Genomic DNA, 20,366 nt, shown 5'->3' on the forward strand with positions numbered 1-20,366 from the left:
GAAAGTCAAAAGAGCGCAAAGAAATGGGGATCACCAGCGGGTGCTCTGTGGATTGTTATCGGGTTCAGGAAGCGATTGAGGCGTCGTCGGGAGAGAACAACGCCGGATCCTATACCCATGAAAGGGATGACCTGGAGCTACCACCCGTTGGAAACCAGACGGTTGAATTTTAACAATAAAAGAGACCTGGCTCAATATGAGGATACCCGATGCCAACGTGCAGCTAGTCAGCTGCTCTCTCATTCGCTTTCTTGCACTGAATGGAGAAGTCCTCCAATTCCGTTGTACTTTTGTAAACTAACCGTCATTATTGAGGTCCATCTGTCTGAATATCTTATCGGTCCTCTTCTCGGGCGTGGACTCGTCCTCTGGCATCTTCATTACGGAGGACACCATCTTGTAGATGGCCTTTGAGAAGGAAAAACATAAAGTTTTAAGTCAGGGATGTCAAACATACGCACTACGGGCTGGATCAGGCCCACCAATGGATTGACCCGGCCCACGAGACAAAGTTGAGAGCGCTACAAGAAATAAATGAGGCGCATTATGTTCAAAAATTGAGCCGCAGTTTTAATTATGTTCACTTGGTGTCGCTAAAGTGGTAACACTCTCTATTCCCAGGCTCTCCACTATTTTTGTATATTTTGAATTACTCTTTCAGACATTTTTGTTCTTTCACATACTTTTTGCTATTTTACATTACTTTTTCATTACTTTTTCATAATTTTCAGTTCTCTTCATACACTTCAATATTTCTAATTTTTTTTTCATACTTACACAAGTTTTTGTACTTTTTCCATACGTTTAGGTAGATTTTCATACTTTTCGGTACCTTTTTTTCCCTTTTTTTTTCCTTCTCAATATTTTTTTATATTATTTTTTGCTGAGAGTGTTTTTTTCAACCAATTGCCTGAGAAAAAATTAATTAAGGTTCTAGTGACTGTGGCCAATTTGAAAAGTTAATTTTATAAAAAGCACTCAAAATGAAGAGAAGACATCAATGAATTTATATTTTTTCTAATTTTTAATACTTTTTCTTACGTTTTAGCATTTTCTAAAAATCTTTTTGTAATTTCCTCTCCTTTTTTGTAACTTTTCAATGCTTGTTCATGTTCTTTTTTTTACTGAGAGTTTCCTCTACCATGTAGCCCCTGAGCAAAAATTAGTTTGACACCCCTGTTTTAAGTGAAAACTTGATAATTTTGTTCCTATTGGACGAGTGCAAAGGGGATTTCATCGAAAGCCAGTTCCCTATTTTGACTCACTGTTGTTTGTTGTTTTGACTATTGCATCATCCTTGCTATTGGCCAATCGTGTTACTGTTCTTTGATTCCACACCCTTTACGGCTGATCGTTTTTTTGTAACCTTGAATATTTAATAAAAAGAAGGGCCTCAGGAGAGAGCTTTAGGACAGATGGAATTTTCCTATTTGAGATCCCGCCTGTTCAAATTCCATTGATGTCTTTTCCTTTATTAAAGTGTCTACTAAAGTTTTAACTTAATATTTGGTCCTTCGAGTCGGTTTAAACTTAATAAAACTGATGAAGAACAAGCCCGTGAGAGACGAATGGATGTCCATGTGTGAGACACTAAACGGGGGTCATCGGGGCGGAAGTTATCGATCCGATTCGTCCTAGACTTCACTAGCGTTACCGCTCCCTCCGAGCTAGCCGCAGGTTCCATCCACAATTAGCTTACAAAGCCAATAAGATAGCTCCCATGAGGGTGCAAGAATTTTGAAAAAGCAACCCACAAACGTGCGCCTTATATATCGGAAAATACTGGTGCATTATATAGGAAATACATACAGTATTTATTTGTGTGTGTTACTACATGAGGTTTTATGGTAAATAGATACCGCTCGCTACTTTACACTTGAACTATATTGTCTTTTTTGTCATTGATATCAACGTATTGTACATTGTTTACAGCAACAGACAGCACACAGCTAATGCTATTATGGGGCAGGTTAGGGAGGGCTTTGAGTGTTGGGTGGGCGTGACAGTTTGTGTGCGTGACTGTGATAGGTTGGTGTATGTTGTCAGTCAAAAAGTGGGGCGGCCTCACAAGTCAATGTGGCTATCACGACAAACTGCGAATCACAGTGGATGCTAACTTCTAGCGGCTCGTTGCATTGAAAAGAAATTCATCCATTAAATCGGACTCTGAGGAGAGTCAGAAAAGCGCAAAGAAATGGTGATCACTAGCCGGTGCTCCATGGATTGTTATCAGGTCTGGGAAGGGACTGAGGTGGTGTCGGGAGAGAAAGCAATATTGGTGCTGCAGGTCTGACCTACTGCTGCAGGTGCTCTTGCCAAGCCTGTATCTCACCAACACCATATCCATTGCCCATGAAACGGAGGACCTGGTGCTACAACTTGTGGGAAACCGCTACATTTGCAAAGGTTGAATGTTGACGTTCGTGGAGATCCGGGTGAAACGAGGATACGCGATGTTAGCATGCAGCTAGCCAGCTGCTCTTTGAATCGCTTTCTTACACTGAAATGAGAAGCCCCCAAATTTATTTGTACTTTTGTATATTGACAATAAGGAATATTCATTAATTTCTGTGTTTTGTGTTTTAGCTTGTATTTCCATAATTCTTATCGTGTCACAGTCGCACACTCTCAGTCAATAAGGACATCATCTTGAGGCAACTTTTAGCCTTGGGGACTTTTATGAAAGGGCATCTCTACATGGCGGATTTTCTCGTTTTCCCAGGCGCTCTAGTCCCAGGTAACCACGTGAAGTGACGGATTACTGTACTAAAATGATTGATTTATCGAAAACCTTTGCTGACCTAAAGCGCAGAACATCATATGCAACGATCGCAAAGTCCGATTCATCATCAGATACACCAAACAGTTGCTTCCCCGGTCATGCTTTTTTGCATCTATTACTATCTTTCAGGACGACTTTCTCTTTTCTCCATTCTCTAACATTTGTCTCTGGCATTGGATAATGAGATAAAATCTAAATAGAATGATAAAATGGTAATACACAAATAAATACAGAAGCTCCCACTCTTATGTAATTCCATGTGCTTTATAGCCCAGTGCGTCCTATATCAAGAAATAAATGACATCATATACAACAAAAGACTATATTTGAGGGATGCGCCTCATTATATGATGCACCTAAAATTGCACTTTATATAATACAAATGATTCATACTATATATTTAAATGGTTAATTGCTTGGATAGTAGGTGTGAGACCTGCACAATCTCCAGCATCTCATCACGGCTGATGTAGCCGTTTCCGTCCAGGTCGTACATGCTGAAGGCCCACTTGAGCTTCTGCTCCAGCTTCCCTCTCGACGTCACGCTCAGGGCAATGATGAACTCCCGAAAATCGATGGTGCCGTCGCCGTTAGTGTCGAAAGTTCGGAAGACGTGCTCGGCGAATTTGGACGCGTCGCCGTAAGGGAAGAAGTTGGCGTAGATTTTCTTGAACTCCTCCACGTTCAACGTGCCGCTGGGGCAGTCCTTTAGGAAACCCTGAAATCAACACGGCATAGAATTTAAGGATGCTTAATCATTATCGTAGGTTGTTTTTGTGACAGACTGTGAGGATCTGCTCGGGCAGCACACTTTCATTTGCTTTTCCATTTTAGACATCTTTTCTTGTACATTTTTTCGACCAGGTCTTTATTTCTTTACTCTGGTTTTGTTATTGTATACCATTATTTCTCATCTGCCTCTGTTCCTGCCTCCCTGCATTTTGCTCCACCGCCCACAAAATCTAACACAGACATTGGCAAACAAAGGAAGTCACAGCAGTCCGGTAATAAAAGAAAGCACCTATAATTGGGTCCACTCCATAGTAGAGTAGTCCATACCGACAGCTCTTACATGTTTACCACATCTCAAATGTACCAAAAACATTTGATATTATTTTTAGGTTTTGAGTGTGTTTCCACTGAAAAACTCACCTTGACAACTTAAAGGGACAGTGTGTAATATCCAGGGTTAGGAGGGTGAATTTAAACAGTTAATACTATACAATTACTAGGTACCCGTTAAAAAATGTAATCAGTAATGTAACTGAAATACTTTTGAATAGTTTTAGATAAGTCCTATAACGTATATCGTAGTAAAACACAAAAAAGCACAATATTATAAAAAATTACGCAATTTTGTTTAGGTTAAGTGAACTAAAAAGAAAAAAGAATTGAAGAAACCAAAGTCAGGTAGATGCTTGTAGTCCCACAAAAAGTGCTCTAATTTTAACCACGTAGAACAGTTTAAAAATATACAATAAGAAAAAAAAATACAACTTTCTCTTTCACATGGCAGCCAAGATATGCGCTATAAAAGTTTACATTAAGAGCACATAAAAAACAATATTGCTTAGACACACCAAGTGTTCCCTTTCTAAATGTCCAACAAACTCAAGTTTAACTTGTTTAAGTGGGGATACCAAACCTCAGTAAAAACTGTTTTAAACTTTTAAGGGACACTGTGTAATGTTTGACCAATAGATGTAACTATTATGTGTATTGCATTACAAAAAAGGAATGCTAAAAAGCAAGGAAGGAATATTTGACTCCAAGTGAGCAAACTGCAACATTTTTCTTTTCATTTTTTCCTAGCTTTTGACAAGGTTTTTGGACTTTGGGGGTACCCGTAGCAGCAAGATAGAATATCATTGCATCAGCTCTCTCAAACTTAACCTTATCTAATATTTAACTACTAGATGTAGCTTTATTGTGCTGTGCAGGGGGTCAGCAACAAGCAACGCTGAAGCTACACACTCCCTAGTGGCCTCCTGGTGCTTTTTCCAAAATGTTTGATCGTGGAAAATGACATGGCTTTTGTATCTCTCTCTCTTTCTTCTTGTTTTTTTCCTTTACTGTTTCTTTCTCCCTCCCATTTTCACTTTCTCTTTACCTCTCTCTCTCTCTCTGTCTGTCTGTCTGTCTGTCTATATATATATATATATATATATATATATATATATATATATATATATATATATATATATATATAAAAGCCCTAACCAGCCTGAGCCAGAGCGATTAGCTTGCTTTGTGGGGCGGAGCCCAAAGCAAACCTGAATTTTCATATTTTATATGTGAGGACTTGGGAGGAGGAAGGGTGATTTTGCCCGACTGAGTCTAAGAATTAACATCCAATGTGGCCTATTTAGTGCCTTTGTATTTGTTTTTCAAGCATCTGGTCCACCATGGGCGTACAACATCTGCAGTACGTGACCCAATGCGGGTAAAGCCGAGGTGAAAGTTTAGCGAGGTGGCGGACTTTATCAGTGACAGCTGTCCCCGACCCAGATGTGAACACGTTTGCCAATGTATTGTGGCTTAATCTGCTCACCAAGCACATACAAGCACATAAGGAGAGAACGTATGCACATAGAGTCATGCGATGGGGTCAGCGCACCATAACCCCTTAATCTGGTCTGGCTGCTGGATTAACATGCATGGCCTGCACTGCCGCCACCAAGGAGACTTTGTCAACTTTTGAAAGTGATTTCTTTTCAGTAAGGGTGTCAAAGTCAAGTAGACGAAGAGCTAAATAAAACATTTGGTTACAAGGCGAGGGCCAGACTGATTTAATGTTAGAAAAATGACACATACAGTGCCTCGCAAGTCTTAGAACTTTTTGACATATTGCCACACTTTAGGCTTCAAACGTATAGATAAAAAACTGACTTTTGTAAGAGATTATCTGACAGAAACTGTACTTTGGCTCTGTCCATTTTCTCATCAACTCAAACAATCCTCACAGTCCCCGCCAAAGAAGAATAAAGCTTAGAGCATGATGCTTCCACCACCATGTTTGACAGTGGGGATGGTGTTTTCAGGGTCAGGTGCAGTGTTACTCTCATGCCAAGTATTATGCTTTGGTGTGTTCTTCGGATTACATAATGCTGTATGTTCTCGTCTGAGTCGATCACAGAACATATTTATTTAAATTGAGACTTAATGAACTAATTATTGCTACTCTCACTAGTTTTCTCCTCGTTTGTGCTGAAAGTTTAGAGGAAACTGACAGGTCTTGTTAAGTTTGCAGTGGTTTTATTCTCTTTCCCTTTTAATATAGATACTCAGGTGCACTCTGTTTGTCATTGTAAGTCATTTAGGTCAACACTGGATCATTCAAAAGTCATCAAGGAACTTCTGGATTCGGTTTGGTGAGCTACAGAGAGAGAACAGAGAGAGAATACGGGACCAATCTTTTCGCAACACCTCCAGTTTTTAGTTTTGTTAAAACAATTTGCTTCAACTTCATGATTAACACGTTGTTAATTCTTAGAAAATATTTGCATTTTTTATCTTTAAGTTTGAAAACGGAAATGTGGCAATTTGACAAAAAGTTGTTAGGGGTGGGGGTTCGGGGGGGCTTATACATTTGCCAGGCAACGTAGTACTCCCCATATTAATGTAATTGTGGAATCTGCATGAAAGGACCATACTTTGTACCACTCCTGAAGCTCGTGGTCGGAGAACTCAGTGTTTTCTCTCAAATCTTGCAGCATTTCCGGCCGCAACTTGCTGTTCTGTTTGCCCATGGCGACGAAACTTGCAAGGAGGTTCGGGTCCTTGTGCTAATTTTCAGGACCCCTGGTCACTGCTCAGGTGTTTTTTCCACACCTGTCAAACACACACAGAGATAAGAAAATGTCATCATTTGGTAAAATTCTATTTAGCTATCCTCAGTTATATAAATAGTAGTCCCCACCCACAGCTGTAAACCAGTAGTGCTTTTGGTGCAAAGTAGCTGCTATTAAACAGACCAAGGCGAAAAAACAAATGTAATCCAGCTTAGTTGGGTTGGGGTACGCTGTACCTTGAATCTGAGTGAGCTTGGGCCAAATGGGCCTCCCCACAAAAATAGCGCTGGTTCAAACATTCCGCTATTCTTAAAGGGACAGTGTTTTATATCCGGCCACGAGATGTGTAGTGCATCGAAAAATGAGTCCAAGGAAGATGATAAACTAAGGAGCCTGAGAGTGAGCGAAAAGCCGCCTCTTTCTTCTGATTTTTACCCAGGCTTTCTAAAAGAAATATAAAAAGGAGGGAAAAAGATTTTTTTTTTGAAAAGCAATTAAAAAAAATAGGGAGGAAGATATAAAAAAGAGGTAAATGGGCAAAATTGAAGTAAGAAAAATTGGAAAAATATATAGAAAAAGTTAAGAAAGAAAAGAAAGGAAAAAGAAAAGGAAAAAAATAAGAAAAAAAGAAATATTGTCTCTGTTTTTCTTTTCATTGTATTCATTTATTTTGCCTTTTTTCTTGAGTTTTATTTAGTTTTCAGTTTTTTATTTTTTGTCCTTTTTTCCTCGAGTTTTATTTAATTTTTTCTTTTCATTTTTCTTTTATTATTTAACAAAGAGCATTTTGGTTAACTTGGTGTCTCTGTGTTTTGTCTTCTTTTGTTGTGCTTTTAGCAATCGTTTTTGGTGGCATGGCAGAATAAATCAACATCTAGTGGGAAAATGAGACCTTTAAATTCTATATTGCGGCCCCTGGACTCCGAGTTTGAGACCCCTGCACTAATACATTAAGCATAACAATTCTATATAAAGTAATCCCTCGCTATAACACGGTTTATCTTTTGCGGCCTTGCTGCTTCACTGATTTTATCATGGATTGTGTTCTGCTTTATGATTGGCTAAACAGTCCCTAGGCGCGTAGTTATTGGGGGGTTAAACTGTTTACTGTTACTGTATACAGTACTTTTAATGCTCACGCCTGTAAAATGGTTTTGGTTTCTGTGCATTTATTTATTCATGGTATATTGATTGTAAAGAATATAAAGGTTTTTACTTCACGTTTTTTTTTTCTATTACAGCTTGTTCTTGGAATGTAGTCCCTGAGATAAATGAGGGTTCACTGTGTATATAATTGTAATAAAAATACATAAATAAATAAAATTCAAAAAAATTCAAAAATACAAAAAATGTTCATACTATTTTATAGCTAGACAGACAGACAGACAGACATAGATATAAATATAATAAAAACAGAACAAAATAACCCCCCCGTGCTTACTTCTGTGCTGAAGTGTGCAGCTTCTGGTTTACTTTAGGCTTAGGCTCGGTCCTTCGAATCAATCGAAACAAACATTTAAGCGATGAAGTGCGCATTTCAATAAAGTGCAGCGAAACTGAACAAAATGGCACCAAAAAGAAAATTATATTCGGCAGATTACAAGCTGCAAATAGTGAAAGATTTGGCAGAAAACCAGGAAAAAAAGAAGCGGAAATGAGATCTGATGTCAAGGATGTAAAGGTGTAAAGAGGAAGCCACGCATCTTATAGATCTCTATCCATCCATCCATCCATCTATATATTTATATATATATATATATAAAGTGTATAAAATCAGAGGCACACATACGACAATGTGGCATCAATGACTTTTTATTTATCCAAACGAGATTTTAACACGGATACCAAACTCTACCTAATCCGCTCGACACGGAATGTTATAAAACATGGTAACCGGTAGCTCTTCTTTTTTAAAATATTGAAAAAATAATCCCAGATCTTTCACACACATGCACACATGAACTAGTGATCACATCGACCAGATGCGTTTTTGTGTCAAGTCCGCTGTACACGGCCAATGTGCGTGACTTCCTAATCCCCTTGACCAACAAAGCGCACATTTTCAAAATAACTAAACTTGTGAAAACAAATCACCGCTGATCTTAAAAGTCTATTCGTGATGCTATTCCCCATGCTGTCGTCCCAACATGCCTAAAAGCCACCGCCCTCGTCCCAGTTCCCAAGAAGACTTCTCCCTCCAGCTCCAATGACCACCACCTGGTAGCACTTACTCCTATTATCGTAAAGTGTTTCGAGCAGCTAGTCATGCATTACATTGAGTCCGCCTTCCCCCTCGCCCTTGACTCCTTCCAGTTTGCATATCGGTCAAACCGATGAACCAATGACGCCTTCTCCATTGCTTTCAATTAAGCTCTTACCTGCCTCGAGTCCAAGGACCCCCGTGTCAGATTGCTGTTCGTTGACTTCATCTTGGCTTTCCATACTATAATCCCCGAGCTATTCCACAAACTTTATCGGCTGGGACTCAACACTTCACAGTGTAATTGGCTGCTCGACTTCCCCACAGGGAGACCACAGGCAGTTCAGGTTGGCAGCGGCAGCACTACAACAATAAACACGGGGGCTACCCAGGGTTGAGTGCTGAGCCCCCTCCTCTTTACTCTACTGACCCATGACTGCACTCCAACATCTAGTGCCAACCGGCTCATAAAGTCTGTGAATGACACAACTGTGTTGAGTCTCACCAACAATGACAATGGGACAATCTAAAACAGTCAATCGAGCAGGCTGACCCATAGACAACCATTTCCACCCATACGTGGAGAAGACTGAGAAGATTGTCGCCGCCTCTATTTTCTCAGCAAACTCCCGGGGGCAAGTGCTCCGACTCCCATCATGCTCTCATTCTACAGAGGCATCACCGAGAGCATCCTGACCAGCAACATCACCGTGTGGTAGGGCGCCTCAACCGCGTCCTGCCGAAAGGCCCTGCAGTGCATTGTGAGAACAGCGGATAAGGTCCTCACGCCCCTCTTGTACATGTACTACTACCACCTCACCTGCAGAGCCACCAATAATTCAGGTGACCCCCAACCACCCATCTCACAGCCTCTTCTACCTGCTGTAAGGGAAAAACTACAGAGTCTCAAAACCAGAACCAGCAGGCTCAAGGACCGCTTCAGGGTGTCAGGACTCTGAACTCTCTCCCTACCTTACCCCTTCCCACCCTCTGCCTTCTGCCAAATAAATGTAAATCTTCCTCATTTAGACTCCGCCTTATGTTTACATGCGGGGACGAGGAAGTCATTTGATCCCTTCTGTATGTTGTGCATATAGCAAATTTGCCGATAAAGTTGAAAGTTGATTCCCAAATTCCATGTGGTTATATGATCATCACTAATCCACGGCTGTGTCCCGAGAGTATTATTTCCTCGAATAGTGCTCGGCCTTCTAATTAACGTGTGCCCCAATTATTTTCTATAGCACTTGTCCTTGTAAAGGTTGCAGATTATTTATTTTTTTCATATGTGAACCTACCGCGCATGTGAGGAATAACCAACGATAAACGAAAAATGAATACCAACGGTATCTATTCAGTATCACAGCTGCTGTAACTTATGTGGAAAAATTGTATAGTTAAAGGGAGAATGTGTATTATGTCACGCCTCCTTGTGGTAGCAAACAATATTTATTTTTAAAAGGTGCACTCTTAAAATACGTGTAGGTCAATGATTTCATACTCAGTCGGGCTCTGGGGCTGCATTTAAATTGTCCGTTCTATGGTGGGATCAGTAAAATGATTTTAACTCATTATTTGTAGTTGTTTTTTTTTTCAGTATTACGCTTTATCTTTCACTTAGTAGCCTACACTATAAATGATGTTCATGGGTGATAAGAATGCGTTAAATGCCTGTTGTACACTGTTGCCGGATGTGCTGTTGGTTTTGTTTAACTGACTCCCTATTGGTGTGTGAGTGTGTGTGTGAATGTGTAATTGTGAAGCACATTGTAAAGTGCTATGAGAGGTCTTCATTGACTTCAAAAGTGCTATCTAAATGCAGTCCATTTAGCATTTACCATTTCATTTGCAGAAGAAGAAATCAATACGGTAAAGTTTAGCAGAGGAAACATTTTTTTAAGTGCCTCACCTGAATGAAGTAAATGCGCTTCTCAATTTGAATAAAATGATCAATAGGTAGCTAATCCTCCATAAACAAAAAGTCCATGCAATGAGAAAACAAATGCAGAATGGCTTGACTTGCTCTTGGCTTGCTAATACGATCACTCATTTTATTGTTTGGAGCAAAGGTGTAGGCCAAATTAGAACACTTGGTTTTACTATCAGCCTCTGAGGCAAGCAAATTGTGTGCCTCAGTCTGGATCTGCAATTGTTCAGCACAGTCATACGTAACACGATCATTGTAATAATAAAGTTTATTATATAACGTGCAGAATCAGAGATTTTGAAAAGGATAATCAAAAAATTGTGAAGTTAAATGAGAAAGACCTTTAACCAAACATAAACGTTCAATATATTCCTAATCTTAGCCTCACCTGCCTGCCCTGACTGTACATCAATGAGACTTCATGGCTGATGGCGGCGCGCATAGACGCAGCGGCTCACAGCTCTTCAGCTAATTTTATATTTATTACCATTCTCTTGTCTTTTTTGCTTTCTCTTCTGAACACATGTGTGGCCAATAATACTTACAGTCAGGAGGAACTTATACATTTGGGTTGACGTCTAAATTTTAAATTTTTGGGCCCTTTTTATACCACCTTTGATATCCTGGAAGAAATACAAACAGTTGCGGGATCTCCATAGGTGGCCAACCCACTTACGAAGTGCCGGAGATGGAGGTTTTCCGTCAAACCTGGTGTGACAACTTGTTAAAGTATAAAATAGCCCTTGCCTCTGCAAAATCAGCCTATTTTTTGAAGGTGATTGCGGCACAAAAGAATAACCCCAAAATAATTTTCGACACTAGCACAGCTAACGAGGCAACACATTATCCCAGATAGTTCTACCCATTCAGCCCACGACTTTATGGTCTTATTTAATAACAAGATTCAACGCATACGGGAAGAAATTTCTAAAGACAGTGTTAAGACATCACATATTAAAGGGCTGAAATTTATAGCTGCGCGACATGGTGGCTGTCCAGGGAATTTTTCCCGATTTAGTGATCTGTCACTCGATAATCTTAAACCTGTGGTGAATACGGCCAAACCGACTACTCACCTGTTTGACCCGCTTCCGGGTTTGCTTATTAAAGGTCTTTTTGGGGTCCTTGGACCTTCAGTTCTAAATATTATAAAAATATCACTCTCCTCAGGTGTAGTTTCAGCGGCTTTTAAGTCCACTGTTATTAAACCTACACTGAAACGACCCAACCTTGATCCAGAAAGCTTATGTAATTATAGACTTGTGTCAAACCTACCTAACTTGAAAAAGTTGTGACACAGCAGCTGAATGATTTTATATCCAAGAACAATCCTTTCGAATCAATGCAATCAGGATTCAGGATCCACTCTACTGAGACAGCCCTGATTAAGGTAACCAATGATCTTCTACTGGCAATGGATGCTTCATCACTCTTGCTGCTGCTGGACCTTAGTGCTGCCTTTGACACTGTGGACCATAATATCTTACTAGAGCGGTTGGAAAAATGGATTGGTCTCTCAGGAACCGTCCTCTCATGGCTCAGATCCTACCTCTCAGATAGGACGCACTGTGTCAAATATGGCGAAATGACATCTGAGCCCTTTAGTGTTACCTGTGGTGTTCCGCAGGGTTCAGTACTTGGCCCCCTTCTTTTCAGCATTTACATGCTTCCATTAGGTGATATTATTCAAGTCAAGTCAAGTCAAGTCATTTTTATTTGTATAGCCCTAAATCACGAAGAGTCTCAAAGGGCTTCACAGATTATTACACTATATTACACAGACTATTTTTTAGCCGACGAGAAGAGTAGGTTATTCATATGCTATGGAGTAGAAGTGAGTTTTATGTTTAGATTTAAACATTTCCACTGAGGTTGCAGATCGGATCTCAGGGGGAAGAGCATTCCACAGCACCGGTGCCCGGATGGAGAACGCTCTCGAACCAGCAGAACACTTCTTTGCTCTTGGGATCACCAGAAGACCGGCACTCTCAGATCGTAGGCTTCGGACCGGGACATAGGGGCAAATCAGATCTGAAAGATAAGAGGGAGCAAGTCCATGTATGATTTTGTATAATACTAAGAGAACCTTGAAATCACATCTAAGGCTAACTGGGAGCCAATGCAGGTTAGCCAAAATCGGTGTTATGTGATCGTACTTTTTTGTCCTAGTTAAAAGCCTCGCTGCGGCATTTTGTACCAGCTGAAGAGACTTGATTCTAGACTTCGGGAGACCAGAGAGTAGTGCATTACAGTAATCGAGACGGGAGGTAACAAACGCATGAATTATAATTTCCGCATCCGACAGAGACAGTAACGGATTTTAGCAATGTTATGAAGATGGAAGAAAGCGGTTCTAGTAATTTTCTTTACATGCATTTCAAAGGATAGATCAGGGTCAAATATGACACCTAAATTTTTAACTGAGTCACTCTGTGTGATGTGACATTTGTCAATGTTCACAGCAGTTTTTGAGAATAAGTCACGGAATTTAGATGGACCAATGACTAACATTTCGGTCTTTTCAGAGTTAAGACGCAAGAAATTGAGTGACATCCACTCTTTTATCTCAATGAGGCAGGCCTCCAAATTTCCACAGTTTAGTGTGGGAGATTCCTCCAACGGAAGATATAGTTGAGTGTCGTCTGCGTAGCAGTGGAAGCTGATATTGTACTTGCGAATAATATCACCTAATGGAAGCATGTAAATGCTGAAAAGAAGGGGGCCAAGCACTGAACCCTGCGGAACACCACAGGTAACATTAAAGGGCTCAGATGTCATTTCACCATATTTAACACAGTGCGTCCTATCTGAGAGGTAGGATCTTAACCACGAGAGGACGGTTCCTGAGAGACCAATCCATTTTTCCAACCGTTCTAGTAGGAAATTGTGGTGCACTGTGTCAAAAGCAGCACTAAGATCCAGCAGCAGCAAAAGTGATGAAGCGCCGGAATCCATTGCCAGTAGGAGATCATTTGTTACCTTGATCAGAGCTGTCTCAGTAGAGTGGTTAGCCCTGAATCCTGATTGCATGGATTCAAAAAGGTTATTCTCAGATATGAAATCATTCAGTTGCTGTGCCACTACTTTTTCTAGTAATTTAGAAAGGAAAGGTAGGTTTGACACAGGTCTATAATTACTTAGGATTTCTAGATCAAGGTTGGGTCGTTTCAGTGTGGGTTTAATAACGGCGGACTCAAAAGCTGCTGGAACTACACCTGAAGAGAGTGATATGTTTATAATATTTAGAACTGAAGGTCCAAGGACGCCAAAAAGACTTTTAATAAGTGAACCTGGGAGCGGGTCGAACTCGCAAGTTGTCGGTTTGGCCGCATTCACCACCTGTTTGAGTTCATCAAGTGACAGTTCACTAAAACCGGACAATTTCCCAGTACAGCCACCCTATCGTGCATCTGTAGATTTCAGCCCTTTAATATGTGTAGTATTAATAATTTCTTTAGCAATTTCTTCCTGTATGCATTGAATCTTCTTAGTAAAGAAGACCATTAAGTCATGTCTCAGTCGGATGCGGGGATTATAATTCATGCGTTTGTTACCTCCCTTCTCGATTACTGTAATGCAATACTCTACCGTCTCCCGAAGTCAAAAATCAGGAGCCTTCAGCTAGTACAAAATGCTTCAGCGAGGCTTTAAACAAAGACAAGAAGGTTTGACCCCATTACCCCGATTTTAGCTAACCTGCATTGGCTGCCTGTTAGCTTAAGATGTGATTTTAAGGTTCTGTTAGTCTTATACAAAATCATGCATGGACTTGCTCCCTCATATCTTTCAGATTTAATTTCACCCTATGTTTCGGTCCAGAGCCTTCGTTGTGAAAATGCTGGTCTACTAGTGATCCCAAGAGCAAAGAAGAGATCAGCAGGTTTGAGAGCATTCTCCATTCGGGCCCCGGTGCTGTGGAATGCTCGTCCCCCTGAGATTCGATCTGCAACCTCAGTGGAAATGTTTAAATCTAAGCTTAAAACACACTTCTATTCCATAACATATGAATAACCTTTATTTTATGTTGACAATAACAGGGGATGGTGTCATAATAGTCTGTAATAATAATTTGCAGTAGTCTTTGATCTGTGCAGCCCTTTGAGACTTTTTTACGATTAAGAGCTATACAAGTAAAAATGACTTGACTTGACATGAACCGACTTCACAACTGCAACACGTTACACACAACATTCTCATCAAAAGTGTGGACTAAACAAAAGCAACCTATCAGCGTTTTACTCCAAGCACTGTATACATGTTCAATTCTGCACAGTAGTGCATCCACGCACTTAAGCGTCCTGAAAACACCAGCCCGCGCATGACATAACCCACACACCTTGAACGCCTCTCCAGCCGTCTCAGACAGTGTTTCTCAACCTTTTTTTTTAAAGCTTATATGATCATGTCGCCTAAAGTGACAGTGTAACATTTTTATCATTAATTGTGGTCACTGCGGATCTGGGGGAAATACAGGTTATTTATTTTGGTTAATCGTTTTACATTCATTTTGGATTTTACTATATTTACAACTTTTACTACATATTTTTTTTCTAAAAAAAAAAAATAGAAAAATAATACTTAAAATGAGCAAAAAGATCTGCCAATACAATGATTTTTTATTTTACTACCTTAACCTTTTCTCTTTTTTTAAAAACAAGAAATTATCAATCCAAATGAGTACAATTAAAAGCAATATTTTTTCACTGATTAATTGTATCATTTCTATTGGAGTACAATATTGAACAGCTTCATCAAACAAAAGAGGTTATTAATCACATTTCCCTGTCTACCTCATAATTAATAGATGAAGGGTAAAAGAATAGGAAACTGCTGCCAGGCAGATGAATGTTAAAGGTTTTTGGCTGACCACTGGAATAAAAGAAAATATACCAAAACATGGCATACTCTTTTTATGGAAATATAATATGGGGACATTTCTTGCAGCACAATAGGCAAGATCTCCCGGCACACTAGTGTGCCCCGGCGCATTGGTTGAAAAACACTGGTCTAATTAAACGATAAAGTGCTTGTGTAAAGTAACTGCTGTCAGAGTGGAGGCTTGACATTGATGCCTGTCGGCATTTCCGAAAGCCCGGACGTTTGCTCGCTGGCGGCAATTCTGATTGATTGGCCCCGTGACAACATACACACGTATGCATGTAATTTACAAGTCCTGAAGCTAACTTTCAAGCCAATTAAGGCGACATACCAAAACATAAGAATGATGATGAATGTAAAAAGCAAATCTATTAAAAAGCAGGTAGCTAGGACCGTAACTATGAAGATGTCGGTAGTTAGGCACTGTCACAACAAGAATAGTGGCTGTGGATGTTTTACCAAGTATTAACTCAAAAGGGGCCAACATTTTTGCAATGCCTAATTTTCAATTTTGTATTTGTTAACACGATATAATTTTTTAAAACTTTGTTTCTTTTCACGATTGTGCCTTACATGTTATTGAGTCTATATCTAGAAGTTCCAAGCCTGAAATATGGAAATGTGTTGAAAAGTTGGGGGGCAACACTTTTGCAAAGCACTGTAAATATATGGAAAAAAATGCATGTATCCTTATATTTATGCATTTTGTAATATGCTTTGTGATTTGAATGATAAGCAAAATTACATTACCTATTATATAACCATACATTTATTTAACGCTCGTAGGTCGAGAAATTTGGATTTATTTTAGATAAGAATTTTATTTATGAGTTAACCTAAATCTTAACGGCTGCTAATCTGACTTTTTGCACTACTGGCAGTTCTTTATAGCTTGCCACCCCTTGCACATTTGCTCTCTGCACTATTGTACTTACAGCGTTACTGTTAGAGTGTTAATGTTACTGTTTACCTGACTTGTTAACCTGAATGCCCATTTTGCACATCTGGTTAGCTACTCCTCTTGCACTATCGGCACTATGGTATGGTAAAATACTATACGTAGCCATAATACAATACAACTTTTACTTATATCTGTACATTCGAGGAAACTGTGCGGGTCAGATGTATCGACATTTCGTTCTGTATACACGTGTACTAGAATGACAATAAAGTAGATCTGAATCTGAATCTGAATCTGAATTTTACGTGAGGCTCACCGACGGGGAGCTGACATGACTATCCGCCATTTTGCTACTGCAAGTATCCCTAAAAAACAAAAACCTTGTACAAGGCTGGGCAAAAATATAAGAAGAAAAATAGTGTGATTTGATCACTTTAAGTCTCTGCGATCTGTATGCTTGCTTGTGCTTTTTAACACTCGTTTTGGGTTGCACAACAGTATGCAACGTGTAGTGGTCAATTATTACACGCTGTTCCTTTAATTAACACACAAAATCAATCCGTATTGTTTTTGGGGTAACATACATTTATTTTATTTTTTAAATCCTTAATGTTCCTGTAAAATTAGCTTGAAATCGCAATTCAATATGTACGCAAAGTAAATTGAATGTTGTTCTTGAGAATATGGAAAGATAACACACTGAGGTTTTCTGCTAAAGTAAAATACTCACTGCAAATGATACTAACATTGAGTAATCTGACTTGGAACACACATAATTAGTATGTTTTTATTCACGCCCGTTTTTTTTGTTTTGTTTTTTTTGCAATCACATGCCGGCAGATGAGCGTAGCATGGGCATTTTAGCTGGAAAACAGGTGACACAATAGCTTGAAACCTCACTTGGTACCTTGTCAAATTTAATAACAATCTGAAAAACAAAACATTGTATTTTACACATTTTAACAAGGGTAGATTTAGGCGTTTTCAAAAATAGCCAGTTGGAGATGACAAGTTTAAAACACCAAAACCTTTCAAATGTGTATTTTAATTTGACCATTTTTTTAAACATTTTCAAAGAGTTGTAAATGTTTGACTTCTATGTCTGCATCACTCGCACAAAATACTGGTGCGTAAAAATACACAAGTGGCATTACGCACATTTTTTTGGGGGGGGTCTTATTTAATTAAACAGCGTACTTAGTGTATTGTTTCCAGAATTTCATTGACCAACCAATATGTTAACCATTACTCGAATCGGTTACTACTGGGTAAATTTATTCAGAGTTAAAGTAGGTTATCTCCATTTTATCAATAAGTGAAAACAAAAAGGCCCGCTATTGGCCGAGCATGGTGTCAATCAAAAGGTCATGGTCCAACAGCCGTATTGGAAATAGTTTCACTGGTCTTTTTATTATTAAACAAAAATTACGTGGCGAAACAGACAGATTGAAACAAGGCGGATTTGGGCGGCACTATCGTGTGTTTTTGAGTTCATATTTTACACGGTTGGATTCTATTGACAGTCCTGGATGTAACGACTTTATGTTTGCAAGGAATAATCTCATGAGCTGACTACCAGGGGACTTATTGGTGAGCTATCCCAGCTTCATAGTTTGGGGGTATCCTGTTTCAGACTGTTATTTGTGCTGTTTCTGTGATGAGTACATTTTGAAATTGTCAGCATCAGCAATGCTGATGATGGTGCCACACAAATTTAGATGGAGAGCGGAGGAACAAATGACCGTGTTTGAGAAAAGGAGAAAAATCAAGAGACTCCTCCGGAGCTTCTTGATGGAGTGTGCTCTTTGGAGGGGAAAATCAAACTAGGCAGACTGAGCTGGTGCCATGTGAAAAGCGACACCAACTGGAACCATTGATCCGGCACTTTCTGAGGCAGAGCCCCCTAAGAGGATGACATATTTTCCTTCTTTTTTTTTTCCTTCTCCGCCCCCTTACCTATTATCTGTTTTTTCCAACTTCATTTTGTGTTGGCTGTATCGAGCCGGCATTGTGAGCCTGTTGATGACGGTCATTATAGGCATCGAGCAGCCACTTTGGGCCACATTCAGTCGCATAATGACCGCCGTCAGAAAAGTGACCATGTGGAACCTGAAAAATCGAGACCCGGCCACAAGCCACGTCGTCTTTATTGCTTCCATCAGAGAATATAAAGTATATAGTGAAGTGAAAATCAACCAAAAAATGTCAGAGAAGGGGGTCAAACATACTGCAAAGCATTATGGTCGGCATTAGAGTAACACCGCACATCACCCTGAAAACACTATCCTGACTGTTAAACATAGTGGTGGAAGCATCATTCTCTAGAGTTGCTTTTCTTTAGCAGGGACTGGAAAATCGTTAGAGCTGATGGGAAGATGGATCAGGCCAAAAACAGGCCGAATCTGGCAGAAAATCTGTTGGAGTCTGCAAGAGAGCTGAGAATGGGGCGCGGGTTAAAATTCCAACACGATACAATACTTATGCAAGATAGTGTAGTGACACGAATCAGTATAGCCACTTCTACTTTTATTATGAACAAAACAAAAATGCATTCTAGAGGTACTGTATATAAAATCCTCACTTGAGGTGGCGTCCATGTTGCCTAAAGTCCCTACAGTCCATAATTGCAGTCTGTGACCCAAAAAGGCAGCGGAACGAGATGAGAACATGCGGTTAGCATTATTGAAAAAGAAAAAAAGGGTCGATAATGGAGTGGTTAAAAATAAGAATGAGGACCGGTCCTGAGTGTGGAGCGGGCTCATCTATCCTTCCACATCCTGATATTAAATGGCTTCATCAGAGTGGGAGGGTGTAATTACATGCATACTCACGCACCTTATGCCAGACCAAAAAGGTCTCCACTCTCGTCTGCTTTCTTTGTATAAGGAGGTGGGACGAATGTCTAGGCGCCATGCTGACGCGCTGAAAGAAATTGATTATAAGGCTTCGAAAGTGGGCAGGAAGTCAATTAGTCACAAGAATCTTTTGCGAATGACTCACTCTGCGCTCAAATAAGGGAAACATTTTGTGAATTCTTAGGAAAAAAATGGAGGTATAGCATATAAAACACAAAACAAAAACATTTTGAAGAATAGTTTCCCGTTTTTATCGATTGCTTGCGAAGCAAGGCGGAGGCGACTGGGGTCTGTAAGTCTTGACATCTGTGCACTTTGTGATGTAACATAAACAATGATAAGTCATAGCCTAGGTTTGACTTATCAGCTTTTAATTGTAAACATAAAACGTGAGAGTTTTTGCCCCCCGAGTATAAGACGGGTGGTCCGCCGATATATGAGCTGAATATGAGCAGTTCCTTTAAAAGTTTTATTTACAGAATATTCTGGGCATAAATGAGCAACAGGCAACGGCAGTAAGACTTCACAAAAGCAAAGGCTAAGGTGGTTGTCCGTCAATTGTAAGCAAATTACTGCAATCCAAAGTCTATTACAAAGTTAAACATTTCAAGGGCCCCAAAGTTGAAAAGAACATTGTTTTACTGATTTAACATCCTTTGGGATATCTTGCTCAAACATTTGCCTGAGGGAATCAATTGGTTTTTGGTTAATAAGGATGAGATTGACATTGTTTGATATGATCTTTGGAGCTGGTACACAGGAATTTGCTTGCTTACACATCTCCTCATGGCCTGAAATGGTTTCTCTCACTGTGTATTCCACACAAAAATGTCAGGGAATGGATTAAACATTGCCTTCTTATATGTCATCTGTACCACTGGTGATACAATGGTTAACTGTCGGAACTTTTACTGTCGCAATCTGGGTTAGTCTCCCTTAGCATACAATATTATGCGCGATAAACAATAAATGTAGGGGTTTTACCGTATTCTGCGGCATATAATACACGCCGGGTTATAAAATACACTTTCT

At 39.7% G+C, this 20,366-nt stretch overlaps 1 protein-coding gene across 1 annotated transcript in view; it reads right to left on the reverse strand.

Moving 5' to 3' along the window:
* Positions 1 to 20,366, reverse strand: part of LOC148371084 (hippocalcin-like protein 1) — a 47,142-nt gene that overhangs the window by 7,149 nt on the left and 19,627 nt on the right. Inside the window, exons 2-4 of the mRNA XM_088328980.1 lie at positions 6,436 to 6,613; positions 3,219 to 3,500; positions 303 to 408 (exon numbers count right to left, since the gene is read on the reverse strand). Of these exons, the coding sequence (XP_088185106.1) occupies positions 303 to 408; positions 3,219 to 3,500; positions 6,436 to 6,531 (484 nt within the window). The 5' untranslated portion in view covers positions 6,532 to 6,613. The remainder of the gene's footprint in view (positions 1 to 302; positions 409 to 3,218; positions 3,501 to 6,435; positions 6,614 to 20,366) is intronic.

Source organism: Urocampus carinirostris, chromosome 2 (genome assembly GCF_059441175.1).
Source record: "Urocampus carinirostris isolate Australia breed hairy pipefish chromosome 2, RoL_Ucar_1.0, whole genome shotgun sequence".
NCBI lineage: Eukaryota > Metazoa > Chordata > Actinopteri > Syngnathiformes > Syngnathidae > Urocampus > Urocampus carinirostris.